Source organism: Rosa rugosa, chromosome 5 (genome assembly GCF_958449725.1).
Source record: "Rosa rugosa chromosome 5, drRosRugo1.1, whole genome shotgun sequence".
In the NCBI taxonomy this organism is placed as follows: Eukaryota; Viridiplantae; Streptophyta; class Magnoliopsida; order Rosales; family Rosaceae; genus Rosa; species Rosa rugosa.
The window spans coordinates 23796111-23819537 of NC_084824.1; the positions used below are offsets into that span (position 1 = coordinate 23796111).

Sequence of the window (23427 nt, forward strand, 5' to 3'; positions counted from 1 at the left end):
TAGGCAGGTTCCAACCACCAAAACAAGCCAAAAATTCATTGTTTATTAGGACCACTAAAGCCTTTAAGGACCACTCACAATAACCTACCATTTACTATACCCATATTTCAACTACCCAACAAGAAGCACATGCCCTTGCATATTCAATTTGAGTTTCAACCACATCAGAAGGTTCCAAACCCTAAATCTTAACAAAACTAAAAACCCATCATCTGAAGCTTCAAAACCTTAAATCTCTAAAGCAATACCCTAAAACCTACATATCAGCAAAATCTTAGATTTCGAAAGCAAACATTTAAAATCCAGTTTCAAACAAATCGAAAATCATTAACATCTTAATCGAACCCAAAAATGAAAACTGTCGTAATCATTTACAGAAACCGTAATCACAATATCAAACTCACCGTAATTTGGGATTTCTTCGCCTCCGTTTTCCAAGCGAGGTATCCATTCATCGGCCCCAGCCATGAGTTCGTTTAATCTGGGTTTTCTATACGTTAATCTGGGGTTTTGATTCTAGATGTCAATCTGGGTTATAATATGGGTTTTGATAATTTCACAAGAGAATGAGAATGTGGGGGAGGGGGGGGAGAGAGAGAGAGCGTTAATTTGATCAAATGGGTTGTGATTACAGGTCTAGGGATTCAGATCGAGATTAGGGATTGGGATTGGGATTAGCGCTTTGGAGGGAAAACAGTAACAAGGGTCACTTTGGTCATTTCGACCAAATTGAGTGTACAGCTGCCAAAAGCGGGCCCTCCTTGTCTGCTCCAAGTCAGCAGCTTACGTCACTTTTGAACCCAATTTCAAATTTTGGACTCGGGTGATGTCATTTGAGAGTATAAGGACCAACAAGATCGATTTTCAGAAAGAGGGACCAATCTGATTTTAGCCCTAAAGTTCAGGGGAGTAAACTGAATTTTTTCCTTAAAATTAATATAAAAGATTTTTTTTGTTTTGAATTATATTAATCATTCATTCATCTCAAACCAGAATGACACTGATACATACCTTCCCTTGCCAACTCTAGGGCAAGTTTAAGACGTGGTATGCTAGCACCATCCATTAGACAACCAGTGCTCACTTATTCAAGCGAGCCTAAGAACTATGAAAGTAATACATAGCAATTAGGCAAGTTTAGAAAAAGAAAATAAACAAAACTAAATTTTTTCCTTGCCCTTAACAGTTGAGCTAGGAAGTTTAGAGAGAAAAACCAAACAGAGCTCTTGTGCTTCAGCAATCTTTTGTGACTTTGGGGGATTTTTATTCTTGGATCCCAGAGGTCTTCCCCTTTTTTTCTTTGGTTCAAAGCTTGGCTGGAACACTTCTTTAGGCCCGAGAATATTACCAGGAGCCTCAATCATACCCAAGGACCTAGCAGAGAATTTGCTTGTGAACATTGGCATTTTTTGCTACTTTGCAGATACATCATTTAGGAGTGGTTTGAATAGTCAGGCAGTAGTATTTTGAGCTTCTGTGGAGATTTGGCAGGAGAGGGAGGTTGATTACTCTTATCACCCCTGTGTTCTTTTTCTTTTTCTGCAGTTAGAACAGTCTCACATGTTTGGTCCTCATAAGTATCTTTGCTCTTGATGTTGCTATCTAGTTCAACAAAAATTCTCAAGCTCCATTCAAGAATTTGGAGCGAAGTTTGCATGCTCAAGTACTTCTATTGCCGGCGCTTTAATCACTGCTAGCACCAAAGATTGATCAGAAGTGTCATCTCCCTCTTTGGAATTGAGGACTTTTTCACGCAATATAATAGGTTTGCGGCCCTTATTACCTTCTTTGGGTTGAAAATAGAGATCTACATACATATGATAATATAGGCATTTGCATACTGGAAATCTGAAAGCTCCATCCATAAACCTGTTAGTGACAAACCATAAGGGAGGACCTACAATATCCATTCTTTGTTCACCAGGAGCACGTGCTACACTGAGTGCAGCATGGCTGCCGAGTAGAGGACAATGGTCACCCTCATGATATATCAAATTGCAATGATCACATTTGCCAACAAGATTCCCAAAAAAATAAGAGATTTCAGCTTCAACCCTTGGCGCGAGCTTTAGGGTTTTCTTGAGAAAAAATATGAAATTTCATGCGCAACAGGAACCCTAACTTTGCTCACATTTACAAAAAGTTTGTCATCCATTTCAAGAAACTTACCAGCCATCGAAGCTATGTTTTTGATCATATCAATTCTTCGAACAAGGGTGGTATGTTGCTGATTTGAACTCAGAAGAAGAGTGAGTTCAGATCGATCTCATTGATGGGAGTGGCGCCATCATATTCTTGAAGAACCATATGTGCTTGATTAAATCTCCATGGTCCACCCTTCAAAATCTTGTTTCGATCCCTACGCAAATCAAAATCAAGGACAAATATGTTTGGTGCTCTCTCTTAAATCTTAAAACCCTTATCTAGGACCCAAATTCACCTGAAGAAACACCTTAGATCATTGAGCATGACCGGTTTCTTGACCAAAGGACGTGCTAGCATATAGGATTGCGTTGCACGCCTTTGGGCTCCTCTAGAGGTTCTTGAGAGATCGACAACATCACTGCTAGCTAGTGTCAGGGATGCAGCGAAGGATGAGGTAACCTCATGATGGTTGACATGGTGAAGGACTTTGGAAGATGGGAGAATGATGGACGTCGTTTGTTTGGCTTGGGTTCGGCGGCTGCGCACAAGCACAACCTTAGGGTTTTCTTCATGATATATATTCTACATATATAAAAGAAAATATCGTCCAATATATTTTCTTTATATACTTGGAAAGTTTTTTTTTTTTGATGCCTTGTTGTAAAAATAAATAAATAAATAAATAAATCAACAGAAATAGATTAAATGTATAACAGTTGGAACTACTTTATAAACTGGCCATAGCAGAACTAAAAACACTTCTGCTCGCAACTTTCTTCGGCTTTTGGGTTTGAAGGAAAACCCTAAAGCCAGCGGCGACGGGCCTTCTGACTGCGTTATCTCTCTTGTCCGATGGCGACCTGGCGTCTGGGATGGCCTCCGGCCTCGGCGCCGTAACGATTTGTTGCTGGACGGGTATTGATGCTACTGCCCTAGGGAGCTCTTACTTGGATGTTTGCTTAAGGTTTTTGCAAGTTTGGTTTCGGCGGCTAGTCTGGCGGTGGTCTTTGAATGCGGTTGTCGTGCTGAGCCTTGTCGACGATGTCTCGAACCGGTGGTGTGGCGTCGTGGTTTCCTGTTTCGACGATGGCACGGGTCATGGGATGCGGGTAGATGGGGTGCGGTTTTGTGGCAATGGTGTCGTGGCGGTGTGGTGCGTGGAAGTGCAGGTAAGGGCGACGCTTGTCCGGAGCTACGTGCGGCGATGGTGGCAGATGAAAGCTGGGCCTAGGCCATTCCGGGCTTGTTTGAACCTTTAGTGACCTTTCCATTGGGCTGCCTTTTGGGCTTGAAATTTTGGGCTAGTAGGGTTTTTGCCCTAGGCCCATGCAGCTTCTCTTTATTTTAGAGATCCTATGTTAGTAGTTTTACTTTTAATAATTCCCTTAGTTTTTAGGGATCTATGCACTTTATGTGTCCCTAGTGCTTCGGGAGTAGTACTGAAGGATGATTTACGCTAGTCTCTACAAATTTGATGTATAATGGGTGGACCTACTTCTATGTACCATCGTGAGTACTACCACACCTTCTTGATCTGTCTAGTCGACGACTCGAAGGCAGCAGAAGGGTATGTAATGACCATTCTGGCATGTGATGAATGAAATTGGCACCCGATTTGGATTTGATATTGAAAAAAGAAGAAGAAGAAGAAGCACTTTTGCTCGCAGCACATCAATACCAAACTAGGATTCACACCACGTTCAAGACTTACCGTGTAACCTCCGCCGCCACAACCCGCTGTTATGAATTGCCCCAACCTCCGCTACTTAGAGGACAAAATAATAACGACCCTGAAAGACAAATTTGTTAAAGACAATATATATATATATATATATATATATATATATATATATATATATATATATATATATTTAATCAAATACTTTCATTGAAACTTAACGAGTACACTCGTTTAGAATGACATCCCATATAAACTCGGGAGCAATTATAAGCCATGTTTGGCTGTCACTATTACACAAAGAATGGCTAGCTATTCTATGTGCCACCATATTAGCATCTCTAGGAACATATCTGATCATGTAATGCACATGTCCTCGCATTAACTCCTTCACTTCTTCAAGCATGAAGCCCAAATTTGAACAATCTGTATCTTCTTGTTCCAAGGCATGCACAAGTAGTAGACAATCAGTTTCAAATTCTACCTTATCAAATTGCAAAGTTTGAGCCAACTTCACACCTTCATATAGTGCTATAAGTTCAGCGTGAAAAGGGGAAACCACTTGATCAAGTTGCTTCATTGTAGCTGCCTTGAATGTACCATCATGGTTACGAATCACAGCTCCCACGTCGCCTCTATTAGCAGCAGCAAGATGAGAACCATCGCTATTACACTTCAACCAACCATTCTCTGGAGCCTCCCATCCCCTTCGTTGCACCCTTGGAGTCTGTTCAAAGGTATTTGCTTTAGCAAATTCATTTAACCAACACATAGCTACCATAGAAGCTTCACTTGGATGCTGTCTACTACCTTCCCACAATTGTGCATTCCAGTTTTTCCAAATAGCCCACATAACCATTAAGGCCTTATTAAAATGCTCCTTACTGAAAGTATTAGCTAACAATAATAGCCAATCTTTCAAGTAGATACTACCACCATAGGCATTGGCAACGTAGCTGCTCCCTAAGCATCTAATGCATAACCGCACTGAGTAAATAAATGAACACCATTCTCTAGGCCATTATTAGATAGCAAACAGCTAATGTCACCCAAATAGCCCTTTGAACTAAGGCAAATTCGATTAGGCAGGATATTCACGCACGACCTCCAAGCGTGGAGAGCAACTTTCGGTGGCACTTTAGCATGCCAAATAGCTGCCCATAACTTTCTATAGGGGTCAACCGGTGCAGGAGGAGCCAACACGAGCCCTAAAGCAATATTACGAGCAACAAAATATGCACTATTTGTGGTAAAAATACCCTTCTTATGAAAATGCCAGACTAACCTGTCATTTGAAGCTCAACAACCAAGAGGGATACTCAAAATTAAATCCCTATCTGCCGGTGTAAACCACTGGTTAAGTATTCCAACATCCCATTTTCTTGTAGAATGATCGATCAACTCCACTACTTTCTTTGGAGCATCCCTTGAAGGAGGAGAAGAAGGACATCTAGGAAAAGAATCAGGAATCCAGCAATCACGCCAAATATCAACAGACTCCCCATTACCAATTTGCCATCTAAGTCCACGTAGCAGAACAGTTTGAGTAATTTATGACAACTACATTAAAGTTTTTCTTTTTGGTATTAAAGTTGAAGTAATTTATGACAAACTATTTTCTATTTTTTTTTTTCACTTGTAAAATAAAATAAAAAACCCACCTAAGAAGGAGATCTACTGTTACATCCAGCAGTAAATGGGAAACTCCCACGCAGTGTTTGAATTCCACGACCCTCCCAAAGCCTAACACGACCAACCAACAAATGCGACGCGTCAACGGCAGAGCACGACGTCGTATCACCCTCGGGAACTGCCCCAAGCGGCCGACCCTGTCCACTTCCTCCCCACCTTAATCTCTAAACCCATAAAACAAGAAACCTTCCCTTCCCCTCCACTCACCAAAAACAGAAAGATCAAAATATTTCACGAAGCATCAACTCGGTGAGTCACAACCTCTCTAGCTTTCAATCGCTTCTGATTAGTCCAATTGTTTTCAGTTGAGTGGATTTTACTGGGTTTTAGATTCATGATTCAAAAGTTTTATTGGGTCAATATGGAAAGTGTTAAAAGATTCAAGCTCTGGTTCATTTATTGTTCCTTGTGTGCTAATTGTTATGGTAAATGTTCAAAGATGGTAAATTTCTTTCATTGGAATTGACTTTTCAGAGTGGTAAATGATTTTTGATGAAAATGGCATGCCAAATGATACATTCATGGACATTCAGTGGGCTTGTGGGTGCATTTCTTGATCTTGCAATAGCCTATCTCTTACTCTGTGCCTCAGCTCTTGCATTTTTTACCTCGAAGTTTTTGGATGTCTTTGGATTAAGTCTTCCATGCCCTTGTGATGGGCTGTTTGGGAACCCAAAGAATAATTACTGCTTCCAGAAGCAGTTAGTGGATGGCCCATCTGAGAAAATCGGTGGAGTTCAGTTGCAGCTGAAGAGCAAGTTCCCTTTCGATGTAATGTGGAGTGAAGACCCACATTTTCATGCAAAGTCGAAGTCGGATCATGAGAATGGGCACTTTGGGTTTGAAGGTGAAGCATCGTGTAGCTCTTATTCGGATGGGAAGTTGCTAGATGTGGCTGGGAGGGGTTGCTCTGTTTCGGGGAATGAAATGAGTTTTGAGTCTGGTTCGGTGAATTTGGAAAAATGCTTTGATCATAAGGGAAAGAAGGTCGGTAGTCGAAGGCCAAGTCATAGTCTGCGCCGCCGGCGCAAAGGGGCCTCTGTGGATTATGGAAAGCTGTTTTCAGTTTCCTCAAGTGATATGGTACAGTCAGATTCCCAAGACATGGCTGGACCTCCTTACAGAAATAATAAAATGGGGGACGAGGTTACTGAAGTTCCCATCAATTCAGGAAGGCCAAGTCATGGTATTCACCGCCGCCGCAAGGGGCGTTCTGTTGATTATGGAAAGATATTTTCGGTTTCACCATATGATATTTCAGATAGAAGAGACATTCCTACACCTCCTTCCAGCATAAGTAAAGTGGGGAATGACGGTAGTGAAGTTCCTTCCAGTTCAGGTGAGTTTCTATTATTTTGTAGTGTAATCTTTCTTAAGAGAATTATTGCAGGTGTTTTTTAAAGCTGACTATTTAGTCTTGTTAGTGCTATTCTAGGTTTTCGGATGTTAGTTAATAAATTTCTTCTTTATTTACTGCACTTTTCACTGTCTAAGCCAGTTTATTAATTTTATGTAATTGCTTGTTTAGACTTCACAAGAATAACCTTTTAGAAATGAAGAAGTGGGAAAAATAAGCTAGCACTTTTATGACTTGACTTAAATATTCAAGAAAATAAGTGGTTGTGCATGTAGATTGGGAAATATTTGTGGTTCCTGGCCTTTCTTGATATTCAGATGAGGACCCGTGTAGTAATTGAATCTCATTGTCATGTCTATAAACATTTAATGCAGAGATATTTGTTACATATTCTTGCAAATAAGTAAATAACAAATAGTTTGCAGTTTCTTCCAAGCGAATAAAAAAGCATGAGTTTTAAGGTACTTCATGGCTCAGGCAAAAGTCCCATGTACTTAAGAAATTTGTTTTGTAAATGATCTGTTAGTTCTTGCAAACTCGCATCATTATACGATGTCTGGACATATTATGCTGATATTTCTTTATATGTGGATGCTTTTGTATTATTAGATGGCATGGAAGCTCCAACAGACACTGGTGGGCCAGAAAGAGTTTCGCATCTTGAGTTGAATGAACATGTTGGTAAAACTAAATCAATTCAGAATGATGCTTCTTCTGTTGAAAATTTAGGCTGCAATGAGCAAGAGAAGCCAGTTTATGACGGTAATGATAAAACTATGGTTCGGGTATTGGAACAAGCACTAGACGAAGAGCATACTGCTCGTACTGCTCTCTATTATGAATTGGAGAAGGAGAGAAGTGCTGCTGCTACTGCAGCAGATGAGGCCATGTCAATGATATTGCGTCTGCAAGAAGAGAAGGCATCAATTGAAATGGAGGCAAGGCAATACCAGAGGATGATACAGGAAAAATCAGCTTATGATGCTGAGGAAATGAACATTCTCAAAGAGATCTTACTTAGGAGAGAAAGGGAAAAGCATTTCTTGGAGAAGGAAGTTGAATACTACAGGCAAATACTTTTTGGAAACGATCAAGTTGATGATGACATGCATGATGTTGCTGCCACACAAGCACAAAGTATTTCTCTGCATTCAAGTGAAGAGCTGGTGTCGATGCAGGAGTGGACAAGCTATTCAATTAGTGAGAAGTCAAAGTTGAAAATGGCAAATAGTTCTCCAGATTACGGGGCCCTATCAAGTGACTCACAAAATCGCACTCTGGCCTTGGGGAAAGAACTACCAGTTCCGGATTTGGAAGAAGATGACACTTCGAAGCATGTGGACATGCACTTGCTTCCAAGCACTGACAGTCATTCACATATCTTAAATAGTAGGTATGAGATCAGTCACGAGTTTCAAGAGAAGGGAATGGTGTCTGTGGATGAGAGACCAGTTTCTCAGGGAAAAGAGGTCCAGGTAGTGAATGCTGAGGGACTTGAATTGGTTGAAAAAACTATTCCTCTGAACGAACAGGAACTTGCTTTAGCTGGTAGCAATGTGGATCATGGAAGCAAAGATCCACCTAGCTTAACGTCTAATATAGAGCCTCGTGTTCATGATATTCATGTTATTGACGATAAGTCTGATTTGTATAATGAAAAGAGTGCAGAGAAAAGTGAACAGCTAGTAGCAAATGCTACCTTAGATGTTTCTGAAAAACACAAGAGTATGACAGGGTTGGGAACTGAGCTTAAAGTGCACAAAGTTGGTTCAGACAGTGGATTGCCAATAGTGGATGACTCTCAAGGCAAAGCTTTACCTTACAATATGCGGAGGAATTCCATGTCTGAGGTTGATTATGAAAGATCAAAAATAGACAGTAAACTGCACCGAGGTGGTTCAGACATGGCACCTAATTGCATGCGGAGGAATTCCATGTCTGCAATTGATTATGACAGATGGAAAATTGACAACAAAGTGGACAGAGGTAGCTCACTAAGCTCAGACACGGAACCTAAAGATGTGCGGAGGAATTCCATGACTGCAGTTGATTATGAAAGATGGAAAATGGCCAATAAATCATACAGAGGTAGTTCAGACACGTCGCCATCACCTTCTGTCATGCGAAGAAATTCCATGTCTGCAGTTGATTATGAAAGATGCAAACTTGACAATGAAGTTGAGTGGCTTAGAGAAAGGTTAAGGATTGTGCAAGAGGGAAGAGAGAAGCTCAACCTCTCGGTGGGCCACAGAGAAAGGGAAAAAGTTCAGCTGAAACTTTTGGAAGATATAGCAGGCCAACTCCAAGAGATTCGGCAATTGACGGAACCTGGAAAGGTCAAGTGCCAGGCTGCATTGCCGCCTCCATCATCTAAGGTATATTGCTAGAGTTTTCATATATCCATTCAATAACTAAATGGCATATCTTATCATATGTATTAATCTGCTAGTTGCGTTTCGTCTGCAGTGCATTTGATGGCATGGTACTTAAATCTAGTAATGTCTTAGTTGCCCTTTGTTTGCAGTATACTTGGCCTGTGGGATGCATTTTGCTTGGTGGGTTTTCCTAGGTGTGTAGGTCTGTAGGTTATGCTCAATAGTTTCTTTCTGTTGCAAATTAGATGAAGCATGCAGCATGACACTAAAAAAAAAGGATTGAGGGAGGGCAGTTATTTTCTTAGTAGCTTACGTAAATGATGAGATGCTGGAGAAAGAATGGGCTATGAAGACTTTTTGTGGACATTTTCTTTTTTAGTTACATCTTTTTATAGACCTTCATGTTTCTGTGTTTGAAAAGTTTTTTTTTTTTTTTTTCTCAGACAGTATGACTTTGTGTGCTGTTTTTAATATTATCATGTTGATTATGCCAAGTCCTTTCTTCTGTCATTACCTTGACCTTTTGTGATTATTTTTAGTAGCTGTAGTTGATGAACAGTGGGCTGACGGCTGAAACTTGCATTTTCAGGTTATGTCAAAGAAAAGACGATGGCGAACTTTGTCTCTAGGAGTGCATAGAAGTACCTAATAGGGTAGGAGTGTTTCTCATACAGGTGACAGCTGGAAAGCTGTTATGCTCATTTTCAGACACTACATGGAAGCTGTTTTCACCTGAGCTACATTTCTAAATGTTTGTTCTGGTCGATTATGGGTCTCATCCTTTTCAGTTACCTAGTTTTCCCTTCATGCATAAATAAGCGATGCAGGATCCATTTCATGGAAAGCCTATAACGAACCCTTTAGAAGCATAGCATGTGGGATGGAAATTCTGTCATCAAACTGGACGAAAGCTGCCTGTTAAATCAGATGCAGGAGATGGCTGGATTATCATTAGTAGTGAATAAGAGGTACATATTAGTTACTTTTTACAGGGTTCCGTATGACCATGTGATTCCACTTCAGAAATGAATTTTCGTATATTGAAGAACAGTGTTTTCACATGAGAAGTAAATTTCCATTATAGTTTGGGTTTGTCAGTTTTGAAGTTTCAACTTTCAATAAAGGCAGAAGAGTTCAACAAACATATAGACACATGCAACACGTAGTCTACTTCTTACATATATTTTTCACGTGTTCTGTAGCAAACTGTAAGACCACATATACTTATTACATATAATCTTCAACTTGAAGTTGTTGTTGAACATAAAAAATGCAGATTGCTGAGTTATATGTTTCATAGTTGATGAAGTCTACTGACCCAGACACGCAAATGCCCTTGAGATCTATTCAGAAACATTTGGCATACATGTTTCAAGATTGAAACCAATATCGAACATGATACATTTCTAGACTGCATACAGAATAACAGAAGTTAGAAAACTAGACTTTTGAAGCGTAGTCAGCTAGTGTTAGATGATAATAATTGGTTCCTTGAAACTTTCAAGTTGAAAGTAGGACGAAATATCATTTCTTTATCGTTGTCTACAAATGGTGTTTTGAACTTTTTCTTTTTCGTTTTGGGAGACTCACACCAAATGTGAATTGGGCCGAGTAGACCCAGGATAGCATGAGCCGGCCCGCTTACAGAATGGACCAAAGTATACAACCCGTTTGGGCAAGGGGTCTAAACTCGCAACTGTCTTGGTTTAGCTCGAGCACAACCCTTCATGTTTCATAACGCTTTTAAAAAGAACAGAAATTTATGGTATTGTTCATCTTTGGCTGGGGGGTTTAAGCTTCCTACAACGGCCCTATATGTGGCGGTCTGTGTTGTGCAGGGATGGCTGGTGTCGGCGTGGATTATGCAGATCGGGCGGCGGCGGCGAGGTTCTAATGGACCGAGCGGGTATGGTTCTGAGGGGCTGTGCGGCGGCGAGGTCTATGGATGATCAGGCAGTGGCTTGTTGGTAGGAGAGTTGCGCGGCGGCGATGTCTGTTGGGTTCTGGCCAGTGAGGTTTTTTTTGGGGGGGGGGGCGTAGGTTGACAGGCTTGGTCAGCGCGGCTGGATGCAGTGGAGGTGGGTGCTACATGGATCGTGTACGGTGGAGTTGGAGTGTGGGCTTGCTTCGGCTATCTTGCTGGGCCTTGAGTTTGGGCTTATTTTCTTTAAGCTGTTGGGCCTTGAACTTGGACTAGGGTGTCCGACTCTATGTTTTTAGCTTTGTTGTCTAATTACAATAAGTTTCCTTGTATTAACCTAGTTTTCTAGCAATGGAGAATCCCAACTACCTGTACATATTTGAATGTATAATGAGTAGGTCTATTTCTATGTACCATTATGGGTATTACTACTATTTTCTTGTTTGTCTATAAATGGCAGCAAAAGGGTATGTATTTTGACTTGTGATGAATATATTATTTCGCCACAGGGGCTTGATTCAAAAAAATAAAATAATAATAAATAAATAATGATGGTATTGTTCAGGCCTGGCTTGAAGACCAAAATAGTTTTTCTTTTTATTCTTTAAACGGTTGGGCCTATTAAGCTAAACAAATATTCATATCATTTATTATTGTCACAAAGACAATCATGGATTGGCAATGTGTACGCAATGCGTACGCATTTTATATCCTAATGAGGTACCTAATAACAAAATTGAGTTTTAATTAATAATAGCAGGCACAAACTATATGTGGTGAATGCGTTAAAAAGAACGAAAAAATTCTAAATATGATTTGCTTTCTTGGAAGCCCTTGAGAACTAGTTGAAGACTTTCTAATCAAAGGTTTCGGAGATCCACTTTTTGATTACATTGCGGCAAATCAACCTTTAGATGTTTATGTATGCATGAGTAGATCACTTCTCAAAATTTTCTTCCAAATTGCTAATCATTAAGGTACCGAACTAGATCAAATCAATGGGTGAACCAAATATGTCAAACATGAACCGTTCATGTTCATAATTGATAAATCACAGTTATGAATGTCTTAACGATTTTCATATGAATATCTAAACATCTGACGGTTGATTTGCGGAAATGTGATCAAAAAGTGAGTCTCACAAAAAAGTCATCAACTACTCCTCATTTTAATGGTCCTCATTAGAAGCTCTCCCTTGCTTATTTTTACATGTTTAACTAGATGCCTTTTGGTTGGGGAGAGTGAAATTGATCATGTTAGAACATGTGTGTCATATGTCATAAAATAAAAGGAAAAACCTAGCGCTTTGCTAGGGTTTGGGAGCAATGTCCCTCTCGGGGTCGCCTCCTGTACTTTCTTCATGTTAAGGGAGGTATTGTTAGGCTTCGTCATACTGTTTATTGGCCTTGCCAAACTTAGTGGCAGAGGCATTCTGGCCTTGGTTTTTAACGAGGTGGTGGATCTACGCGAGAGAGATCTTTTGGGTTATGGATATTGGGTTCGGTCCAGCGGCGTGGTTTTGGTGGTGGTGCTCTGCGTCGCGTTTGCAGTTGAGATGAATGGTGTTTGGGCCATTCGAGTTGTGGGTCAGGAGATCCAGATCAGATTGTGACCGGGGTCGGAGGTTGGACTTTGGCCCCTGGCATTGGGTGAAGTTGTGCGTGGATAGGTGATGACAAAGTCAGTGGTACGTTGGTGGTGGCTTGCTCAAGTTCTTTGGTAGGTGGTGCGTTAGGTTGTCAGGCTACTTGGTTTGAGGACTGGTAGCGTCGGCTTACTGAAGGCGCTTGTTGCTTGGCTTGGCTGTTGATGAAGTCTGCTTTGTCATTGGGTAGGAGTGTGTTGGTAGCTGACAACGCTACGGTGGGTGGTTTGTTTGACTGGTGGCCAACTAGAGTGAGCCATTATGACAACCCAACTAGAGTGAGCCATTATGTGTGATTTTGCTAATCTATAAAAGAGTTAACATATTATTAAATTAAAAAAAAAAAAAAAAAGCCTAGATGCCTTTCGTTCTTATTTTTGTTGTAAGTACATGTTATATCTGACCACTGTTTTAGATATGTTATTCCAAACTATAATACAATTTATTCATGTGTGATGTGTTTGATGCTTCTCTTGAAACTAGTCATTTATTTATTGGTGAATACAATGGATACATATTGGTGAGTCAAACTCCAATAAGAATTTTTCATCACCAGCAATACACATAACTAATGAAATAGTATTTTGCATCAGCAGTCGGTTACGTGTCAGACATTTCACACTTAGCTTTCCATACCAAAATCAGGTTCGGACTCAGCTTCAGTCAGTTCAACCCTAAAAACTTATAACCGGTTTGCACACCACTATAAATTTGAGGAGCTGCTAAAAGGAGCCCAGAAATCCGAAACTTCGATCTTCATCACTTATCAAAGTATGTTCTCTCTCTTTTACCCTTGCCTTCTCTTTTTTTTCCTTTTTTAGAGCTTGTGATATAGTTAGATCTATCAGGCGATGCTATCTAGTTGCATCTTCACGGTCCATTAGTAATTTGAACATTCTTCTTAGATTGATCTTGGTTTTTCAATGATACTTCGCGTCCTTAATTAGCTAACTGCCAGTTTCAATCTGAGCGCTGGCCGAAGCACAAAGCCAAAATTTGATCAGTGGACGGTTATACTGGTAACACCAACTGCTTTAGCAACTTTTTCGTTAGAGAAATATGTGTTGGGTTTCCTTAACTATTCGTGTAGTAAAATTTATTTATCTGGATTTTGTTTTTTAGGAGAATTTATCTTGATTTTGAATTTTTATTCAATATCAGATTTTGGGAAATTCAAAGGTTTTTTTTCTTCTTCTTTTTATTCTCATCCACTGCATTCATCCCATAGTGTCAGTGAGATTTAAACTCATGAATCATGACCTCCCACAGTTTTCATTATTCGACGTAACCACATCCCACAGCTCACATTCTCACAACAACTCAAAGCCTAATATCATCACTTTGTGGCATAATTTTTATGATTAGACGCTTTTTCTTGGTTGAAAAACTCAGTTTTTTTTTTTCATGAAAGAAAGAAATTCTTTGCCTTCTCCTTTTGCAGAAATGTTTTGTTTTTTCTTCCAAAGGCAGAAATAAAAGGAGGATTTCTGCCATAAGGGCGCATGAAAGTTACTCGACCCAGATAATCCAACTTTGCATAACCGCCTCGTCTGAAACGAAAATCGGAAAACAACAAAACGGAGGCAAAAGCCCACGCAATTTGCAAGCAATGGTGACGTATGTTGCAGAAACCTCCATTACTACGCGTCGTTCTTCCCCTCTGCCCTTTGCCGAATGGCCTCCAGATCATCACTTTGCGCATTGCTCGAAGCCAATCAGGCTCGGACTCAGCTCCGGTCTCTCCGAGGCTAAGCCTACGTACGCCTGCCTACCACTGTCACGAAGAGACTTATAAATGTGACAGAGCGAGGAGCGGCTAGCTCAACCACTTCACGCTAAAAATACCGTCTCTTGTGAGCCAGAGAGATTCTGATCAGAAGCCGTATGAAGGTGTGTGCTTTCTCTATCTCTGCTTTCCCTTACTAGCTTTCGGTTCATTTTTGAGTTCCTTCTTTGTTAATATATCTGTGTTATTTGTGGTACAGGTGTGTAGTACTGCATGTTGAATTAAAATGGAGAATTCCAGCACTGATAAATCGGAGGTCTGCGTCGACGCTGCCGAAGTAGATTCAGAAGAAATGACAGAGGACATGGAAACCAAGCACATGTTGGAGCATGACCCATCCTTCTCCAACTCGTGCATTGAATGCCGGATATGCCAGGTCGAGGACTCCATTGATGAAATGGAGTCTCCTTGCCGGTGCAACGGCACCCTCAAGGTACTTGAATAACTTGATATATATCACACGATGTATTTACTTAATCATCACTTGATTACGAATTCATTGCGTTTTTACTTTCTTCACTGCTGCAGTTTGCTCACCGAGATTGTATCCAGCAATGGATCAACTTGAGTTACAAGACCACTTGCGAAATTTGTAACCAGGTAACCTACATAGAAAAGATATATAGACAGTAATATTTGTCATCTGAGATAGTACATGCCATTAATTGAGGTTTTGTCTGAATTAATCGCAGCCGTATGAGGGTGGTTATACAATACCGGTGCCGCCCCCAGCACCACCGCCACGGCAGCCTACCAGGAGGGAGGCCCTGGACACTATAAGGGCTAGAAGAGCGCATGTGGCAGTAGACGCAGAGGTATATCGTGCTCGACTAAATGCGGCAAATAGTGCCATTTTAGGTCGAAGTTTTGTGTGCCGCATTGCTCCTGTCATTGTGAGTCATCTTAACTGTTTAATAATTATACACTCAATTATATGCAGAAAGCAAAATGATATATCTGTACACATGATAGCTAGCTATTTTCTTTTGTGTTCTTATAGGTTATCTGTTTATACATCATCGTCATAATGAGTAACATAGGCAGCGGGTAACATAGGCGGCGCCCATCACGTTCGAATTCGATCACCTTCACCGTCTCCCTTACCCAAGCCCCTGGTGCTGCTGATAATATACTACTGATCGGCGGGGTTAATGGTGGAATTAAGAAAGTAATTTCAAAATTAATCTCATTTTCCTAATGCATGTGTTTCATGAACTTAATTTCTCATCTTTCTTCTTCATCTGTCTATTGCTTTGTATAGTGCTTGGCATTTCTGCTGCGGTGAAGAATGGTCCATGCATAACCATGCTCTTCTGACATGGGTTTGCAAGTGCGCGCATGCGTGGGTTAGCTCTACCCTAGACAGATAGGCTCCATCAATCATCAAAAGGAAACAGGGCTAAGGCATCGATGGATGATATTGGCCGTTAGAATGACAAAATCACGGCGGCATTGCAGTCAATTATATATAGTTAAATCTCTGTGTTTATCACTCTGTTTACGATTATGATGAACATGTGTTGCATTGATAGTTTGTTTCTTGGATGATCATGAGTAAAGATGGTTAAAAGAACCATGTAAAAAGTACAATATAGCTATGGCTACTGATCAATTTTGCTCTTGTAATTTGTAATTCTTTCCTCGGAACATTTCTTATCAGTACATAAGCAAATTTTGTTAATCAAGGTTAAAAGTCTTAGTTTTATTAAATAAAGGTGTCAGTCGTGCACTATTTGCTAATTAGTGCTTGTTAGAATGTATAGTTTTAGTGACTCCAGGTATTATTCCGAGATGTTATCTTTATTCTTATTGTAATATGAGGTTTAGGCTCTATATCCCCCCTGTATTCTACAGTTTCATTAATAAAGACTTGAGGGCAGCCGCACCAACCCCCTTTCAAAAAAAAAAAAAAAAAACAAGGACTCCATTTATGTTTAATAAAATACAATTCTAAAAATGATAAAACAATGAAGGGACAATCTATACAAGGGGCAAAAAAGGGAGCTCCAAAAAAACCCAGAACCTCTTGGTCTAGGGTTTGGAAAACTTCTGCTTGTCCGACGGCGGCTTGATGATCAGTCTAGGTTCGCCTTGCCGCTACGGTTCGCTGCCAGATCGGTTTTAAATGCCATGTTGCTTGGGTAGTTCTAGAGAGTGGTTCTTCGCTCAAGGTGCGGTTGGATGGCTGGGTTTTAAGCTTCCTACAACGACCCTATGCGTAGTGGTGTGTGTTGTGCAGGGATGGCCAGTGTCGGCAGGATTCTGCTGATCGGGCGGCGGCGATGGTCTGATGGTCCGAGTGGGTATGGTTCTGAGGGGCTATGCGGCGACGAAGGCTATGGATGATCTGGCAGCGGCTTGTTGGCAAGAGTGTTCGCACGGCATCTGTGTCTGCTGGGTTCCGACCGGCGAGGTTTGGGGCGTAGATCGACAGGATTGGTCGGCGAGGCTGGATGCAGTGGAGTAGGGTGTCACGTACGGTGGGTTGGAGTGTGGGCTTGCCCAGCTGTCTTGTTGGGCCTAGAGTTTTGGGCTTCTCTTTTTGAGCTGCTAGGCCTTTAAATTAGGCTAGGGCTTTGGGCCTTGGTCCAACCCTATGTTTTTAGGTTTTGTCTAATTATAATAAATTTCCTTGTATTAAGAACCTAGTTTTCTAGCGCCTCGGGCGTAATACCAAAGGAGGGTCTCTGCTACCTCTACGTATTTGAATGTATAATGAGTGTGTCTATTTCTAATGTGCTGGAATTTGAGGGTTTCTCAAAACCAACAGGCCGCATAGTGACCAGTAGTAAAAGAAAATACTCAAAATTACAGATACGTTTCTAATGTGCTCCACACATTTGAATATAAATAAAGCAAGGCTAGCTAAAAAATTGCAAAACTTGACTGTTGTTTTGTTCTTTCATAACTGTCTCTTTGCTGTTACATCTACAAACTCAGGAAGTAACAAAAGTAATGCACTCACACAATTCTCAAGAATTGTAATTATGAAGTAGAAGAAAATACTCAAATTACGGATACGTTTCTGTTGTACTCATTTGAATTTAAATCATAAATAAAAGTAGTGCACTTACACAATTAATATGAAGCGGAACAAAAAGAAGCAAATTGCATATATGTTTCTGAAGTCTTTCACAAACTCAGGAAGCAACCTAAAACAGATGCAAAAGCAATGTCACACAATTTACATGAAACAATAATTATGTAGCAGAAAAAGTCACTCAATTCATGCAGCTTTTAACTTAATTTCAAGTCTCCAAGCTGAATCAAGTTCTGATTAACCTTCGAAATGTCCAAGCCTAACCCACCAAAGGCACAGACAGCCTTATAAATGTGAGCAGCTGCTAAACCAGTTCATGCAAAAACAAAAGCAGAAATAGCTATGTGCGTGAGTTGAGAGATTTTGATCGAGAGGTAAGGTTCCACTTTTTGTAAGGGCTACACTGAGGACTCATTGACAAAATGGAAACTTCTTTTTTATGGCCAATTGAGAAAAGAGGAGCTTCCATTTGGTCGATGGAGTCCTTAGTTTAGCCCTCATCATTGCGGTAAAAGTAAAGAATGTTGTAAATTATTATGGATATATCATGTAAATTATTGTATATTAGAAGATGCTTTCCTCTTTCCTAGTTTTAGGGGATCCATGTTTTAAGGAGGACTTTAAGGGTCCTTGTTTTATGGAGGATTTTAGGCTATATGTTCCTTGTCTTCCACTACATATGTAGTCCATTTCTCATACATGGAAGAAGATGAAAAACAGAAACACTTATTATCTGCATCTAAACTCTCTCTCTCTCAAGTTCTTAGAAGCAAAGCTCTCTCAATTTTCTGAAACACTTTCTATGTTCCTTTTACAACACGTTATCAGCACGAATAGCTCTACGATTCGGATTGCAGATTGACAAGAGGAGAGGTGAATAACTTGGGTTGCAGAGAAGAGGCAGTTCATCTTTCAATCATCTTCACTCTACCAGCTCTACAACCAAGTAGGTTTTTTCCAAACAAAAACCGATTTTGCTGTTTCATTTTACCTTCTGTTCTCTGTGTTCCAGTATTTATTTGAAATAGTAAATCAACTCCAAAACTCACCAAATTTTGTATGCTGGAGCCCTTATGTGTTTAGTGAATCTCTGTAAATTTTCGTATTTTTCTGGGTAGTTTTGCTTAATGTTTCAGTTCGTCTTTCGACTGTTATTCAGTAGAAGCTGCAATCATGTTTTTGATTTTTGTTGAAGCATTATGGACTTAATTTTTTGGTTACACTAATTTGAATTATGCCATTATAATTCCTTATGCTAGAAGCATTATGGGCTAAATTATTACGCGATTATTACATAAAGTTATGCGATAAGCATTTACTCAATTTATTACCTATACGAAATGCCAGAAGCATTAATGGGATTTGAACCCATTTCCTTAGGAACCCCTGCATTAATTTGTTTCTGTTATGATGTAATAACATATATTGAATTTGGTTATGTTATAATTGTGAATATTAAATGTGGTTGAGTCAGAAGCTCAAATCAAGCCCAAAGCCACAATAACAAACCCGAGCCAGAAGCTCAGGCCCAAGCTACAAGACCATAACAGAAGCTCGCCATGTGTTGCCATGACAAAGACCAGTTTGAGCCCAGCAGGCCTACTCTCCCTCTGCAGGACCTAGCAGCCCAGCAGGCCTCACACACCATTTAAATTACGCATGAAAGGCCGGGTCACAAGCCCGCAGACTAAGCCCGATAGGCTTCACTATCAAGCCCACTCTTTCTTTGGTCCAGCAGAACCAAATAAAAGAAAAAATGATTTGATTCTACTGAGATTTGAACCCAGACAATGTGCATGTCATTATGGCTATTGTAAATAAATTCACCATATTTCATATGTGTAATTAATTGCCAGAAGCATTTATTCACATAATTGTGTGACAATTAATATGTTATATTACTAGCATGCAATTAATATCTCAATTGATTTGTGATTTCCATTTATTCAATTTGTGAGATATTATTTCAATTTGCTCTATTCAATATTATTGTGTTACTTGTCTAAATTTTCGCACTAGAATATATGTGTAGAAAATGCAGGTACCTAATGAACTAGAAGTTCTAAATGAACCAGTAGTTCATACACATATCGAACTTGTAGTTTCGATAATGCCATTTAAGAAACTTGAAGTTTCCTTCATAAATTCACCACACATGATAAAACCAGTAGATTTTACATGTTTAATCCGATTTTTCATACCATGTTATAGAACCTGAAGTTCCTATTAGTTGCTTATGGACGATACTACCCAAAGCACTAAGATTATTTGTTCCTTTCCTGTAAGAAATGCCAAATCTCAACAAACTTGACTTTGTTGCTTTGGAGGTTTCCAGAAGAAACTATCTAAAGTGGACTCAAGATGTGATAATTCATCTAACTGCAAAGAAGATGAGATCAACAATCAATGCTAACAATGTCGTCATTGAGGCTTTTAATATGAGTGCCATAATTTTCAAAGGAAACATATGGAGAAAACACTCCAAGTTGAGTATCCGATGAAGAGGATACACAGATTCTTTGGGTCGCTCTAGAAGAGCACTTTCACCATCAAATGACCATTTTCTTGCTTGAAGCAAGACATGATTGGCAGAACGAAATTAGCCCATATGACCGTCTGCCACTTGGCCAAAGCCCAAGAGGCCATGTAATCAGGCTCCACGTGGCCAAGGCCCACGTGGTAGGAACCATGATGCCATAACTCAGCAAGCCCGAGTTGAAAGGAACACTGGTCCGGCCCGCTGCCACCAGAATCGATCAGCATGATCTTTGTTATCAATGTGGAGGAATTGACTGCTGGTCCCGCACCTGTTGTGCGATAGCCTAAGCAGTAGATGAGTATTACGCCAGTCGCAGAACTCGAAATACCAACTTTATTAAAGGGTCATTTTCTATCGATTCCACACTAGAGATCATGGATTTTCAGGCAGTTACTGAACATACCGAGGATTAGAACTCGAAGACATGGGTATAATTGGCCCCTTGTGCCATATCTATTTCATCTTAATGAATGAAACATCTTCGGATTTTGGTGATTTATGTTTTCAATTATTTTGGATTATAGAAATGTGGTTATGTTCGAATATATTTAATTCAATAAACTTATTCATACATGTGATCCATTGAATTAAATAAATGAATAGGCATATTCTGTGGGGAAGTTTGTTGTCTGGTTAAAAGTGCTATTACGCACACCATACTCCGAGATCGGAGATATGTTTCAAACTTATTGCCCATGCATACCTCTGTGACAACCATATCAGGCCAATCCAACCTGATAGAGGGCTATGGCAAAGCCCACTTTATGTTGTCCAATGGTACTGAATTTACCATTAATGAGGCCTTATATTCTCCACGTTCCAGAAGAACGTTATTGAGTATTAAGGATATTCGAACCAACATTTATCACGTTGAAACCCCTAAGAAAAATGAGTGTAATATCTTTGCATAACCTCTGAATGTGCGGCCAGAAGCGTATATTGGAGAAATTGAAATTTGTTAGCCAGAAGCTAACCAATTCGAGCAACTACTTGCTATGGCATGACCATTTGGGACACCCAGGTCAAAGTATGATGCACCGTATCCTCAACTTATCACACGGGCATCCCCTTCTGAATAAGGGTCCTGTGTTTAGTAACACATTACGCCAAACTTGCTCGTTAGGAATGTTAAACTCTAGACCATCATGTGCAAAGACTAGTATATACACACACCATTTTTCTGCACAGAATGCAAGGAAAATTTGTGGACCTTTCCAACCCCATGCGGACAATTTAAATATTTCATGGTTGTGGTTGATGTATCGACAAAGTGATCACATGTTACACTATTGTCCACAAGAAAATGCTGCTTTTGCTAAACTCTCGCCCAGATCATGAAATTGTGGCTCACCACTCGGATTATCCCATAAAGTCCATAAGACTTGATAATGCCGGAGAGTTTACAGATTGTCACTTTGATGAGACAATCTTCCCGCCGTTAGGGGGAGATAAGAACGTTACCGTTCCTGATGAACGACGTGAATTGACGTGGAATGTCCCCACTATGTCTCATCTCGATCCCCGAACCGCACAATGCGATAGTGAAGTGCGGAGAATTCTAGATCTACAAAGTATAGCCCAAAATATGCCAGACGCTTTCTCTGATCTAGCTAAAGTGACCAGATCACATATACCTGCTGCAAATATGCCTGTAAGGATAGACGTCCCCGTATGACATGTCATCCCAGATGGACGAGGTACGACCATAGCGGCTAACCAGTCATATGTCCCTGCCCAGAAGTGAGGTAGACCATTAGGTTCGAAAGATTCTTATCCCCAGAAGAGGGTAAACTCGGCACAAATGAATCTTCTTGACATCGCAATCTCAAACTGATTCATCTCACGAGATAAATCCGGATTATGGGTCCGTCCTAGAAGAGACGACGTTGGGGGACGCTCCAACATTTGAACCCACTCCCGAGAATAGAGAAATCTCGGTAAACTTTGTGAGATTTGGAATTTGAATGAGATTATCATCGATGATGTGTTTGTATTTGCGGTGGCCACCGAAACTAAAACAAGAGATGAAATCGAACCTTGCTCCGTTGATGAATGTTAACGAAGAAATGACTGGCCAAAAAGGAAATAAGCAATCTAGGTCAAATTAGATTCCTTGACAAAGAGAAAGGTGTTTTGGACCTGTTGTTCCTACACCTCCCCATGTTAAACCCGTAGAATTTAAATGGATATTTATAAGGAAGCGTAATGAGAAAAATGAGATTGTGATACACAAAGCTCGTCTAGTGGCGCAAGAATTTTCTCAACGCCCTGTGATTGATTACGAGGAGGCGTATTCTCCCGTAATGAACGTCATAACGTTCCACTACCTTATCAATTTGGTAGTTTCCGAAAAACTGAATATGCAGCTTATGAATGTGGTCATAACTTATCTCTAGGGGGATCATAATACAGAGATATACCTGAAAGTTCCTGAAGGACTTAAGGTACCCAATGCAAATAGTTCTAGACCACGGAACGCGTTCTCCATTAGTTTTGAGGTGTTCACTTTATGAATTAAAACAATCTAGACGGAAGTGGTATAACCGTCTAAGTGAATATTTGATCGGGATGGGATATGTGAATAATAAACTACGCCTATGCGTGTTTATTAAGGAAACAAATTCCGGGTTTGCAATTATGGCGGTCTATGTCAAAGACATGAATTTGATTGATATTCCTGAAGAGATCAAGGAAACTGCAAAGCACCTGAAGTCGGAATTTGAGATGAAAGCCCTTGGGAGAACAAATTATTGTCTCGACCTGGAGCCCGAGCAAAGTGCAGATGAAATTTTGGTCCATCAACCAAATTACATCCAGAAGATGTTAATATGCTTTAATCAGGATAAAAGCAAGCACACTCATGGTCGTCCGAAGTCTAGAGAGAACCGTATTGTTCTACTGGTGATAACGAAGAGATATTGGTGCCAGAAGTCCCATATCTAAGTGCAATAGGCGCATTATTGTACTTGGCTCAATGCCCTAGACAGGACATCCCATTCGATGTGAACTTGTTAGCTAGATATAGCTCTGCACCAACACGCCGCCACTGGAATGGTATAAAAGATATTTTTCGTTATCTTAGAGGTACGATTGATATGGGCTTATTTTATCCCTATGCATCAAGAAATGGATCAAACCCCCTTGATCCTCAGAATGATGCTCGCCTTGTTGGATATGCTGATGCAGGCTATCTATCAGACCCACACAAGGCGCGTTCCCAAACTGGTTATGTCTTTACCATTGGGAATA

The 23427-nt window shown here is 40.2% G+C and overlaps 3 protein-coding genes across 7 annotated transcripts; 2 read left to right on the plus strand and 1 right to left on the minus strand.

Moving 5' to 3' along the window:
* Nucleotides 1–4040: 4040 nt before the first annotated feature.
* On the minus strand, nucleotides 4041–4682 carry LOC133711395 (uncharacterized). Its single transcript, XM_062137525.1, has one exon. The coding sequence runs from the start codon at nucleotides 4680–4682 to the stop codon at nucleotides 4041–4043; it is 642 nt and encodes a 213-aa protein (XP_061993509.1).
* Nucleotides 4683–5515: 833 nt separating this feature from the next.
* LOC133708963 (uncharacterized) lies at nucleotides 5516–11676 on the plus strand. 2 transcript variants are annotated; one of them, XR_009846120.1, is made up of 5 exons: nucleotides 5516–5764; nucleotides 5990–6854; nucleotides 7482–9247; nucleotides 9837–10215; nucleotides 11086–11676. XR_009846120.1 is itself a non-coding variant. In XM_062134551.1 (4 exons), the coding sequence occupies exons 2-4, from the start codon at nucleotides 6008–6010 to the stop codon at nucleotides 9894–9896; spliced, it is 2673 nt and encodes an 890-aa protein (XP_061990535.1). In that variant the 5' UTR covers nucleotides 5516–5764; nucleotides 5990–6007; the 3' UTR covers nucleotides 9897–10409. The 2 variants fall into 2 exon arrangements, 1 of the variants encoding a protein (XP_061990535.1); XM_062134551.1 differs by lacking the exon at nucleotides 11086–11676 and having other exon boundaries at nucleotides 9837–10409.
* A 1772-nt stretch (nucleotides 11677–13448) lies between these two features.
* Nucleotides 13449–16308, plus strand: LOC133712927 (uncharacterized). Of its 4 annotated transcripts, none has more exons than XR_009847665.1 (7): nucleotides 13449–13584; nucleotides 14255–14703; nucleotides 14799–15032; nucleotides 15128–15199; nucleotides 15292–15492; nucleotides 15572–15767; nucleotides 15861–16308. XR_009847665.1 is itself a non-coding variant. In XM_062139039.1 (7 exons), the coding sequence occupies exons 3-6, from the start codon at nucleotides 14826–14828 to the stop codon at nucleotides 15648–15650; spliced, it is 531 nt and encodes a 176-aa protein (XP_061995023.1). In that variant the 5' UTR covers nucleotides 13596–13832; nucleotides 14255–14703; nucleotides 14799–14825; the 3' UTR covers nucleotides 15651–15767; nucleotides 15861–16308. The 4 variants fall into 4 exon arrangements, 3 of the variants coding, with proteins under 3 accessions (XP_061995023.1, XP_061995022.1, XP_061995021.1); XM_062139039.1 differs by lacking the exon at nucleotides 13449–13584 and adding an exon at nucleotides 13596–13832 and having other exon boundaries at nucleotides 15600–15767; XM_062139038.1 differs by lacking the exon at nucleotides 13449–13584 and adding an exon at nucleotides 13597–13832.
* The last annotated feature ends 7119 nt before the right edge of the window (nucleotides 16309–23427 follow it).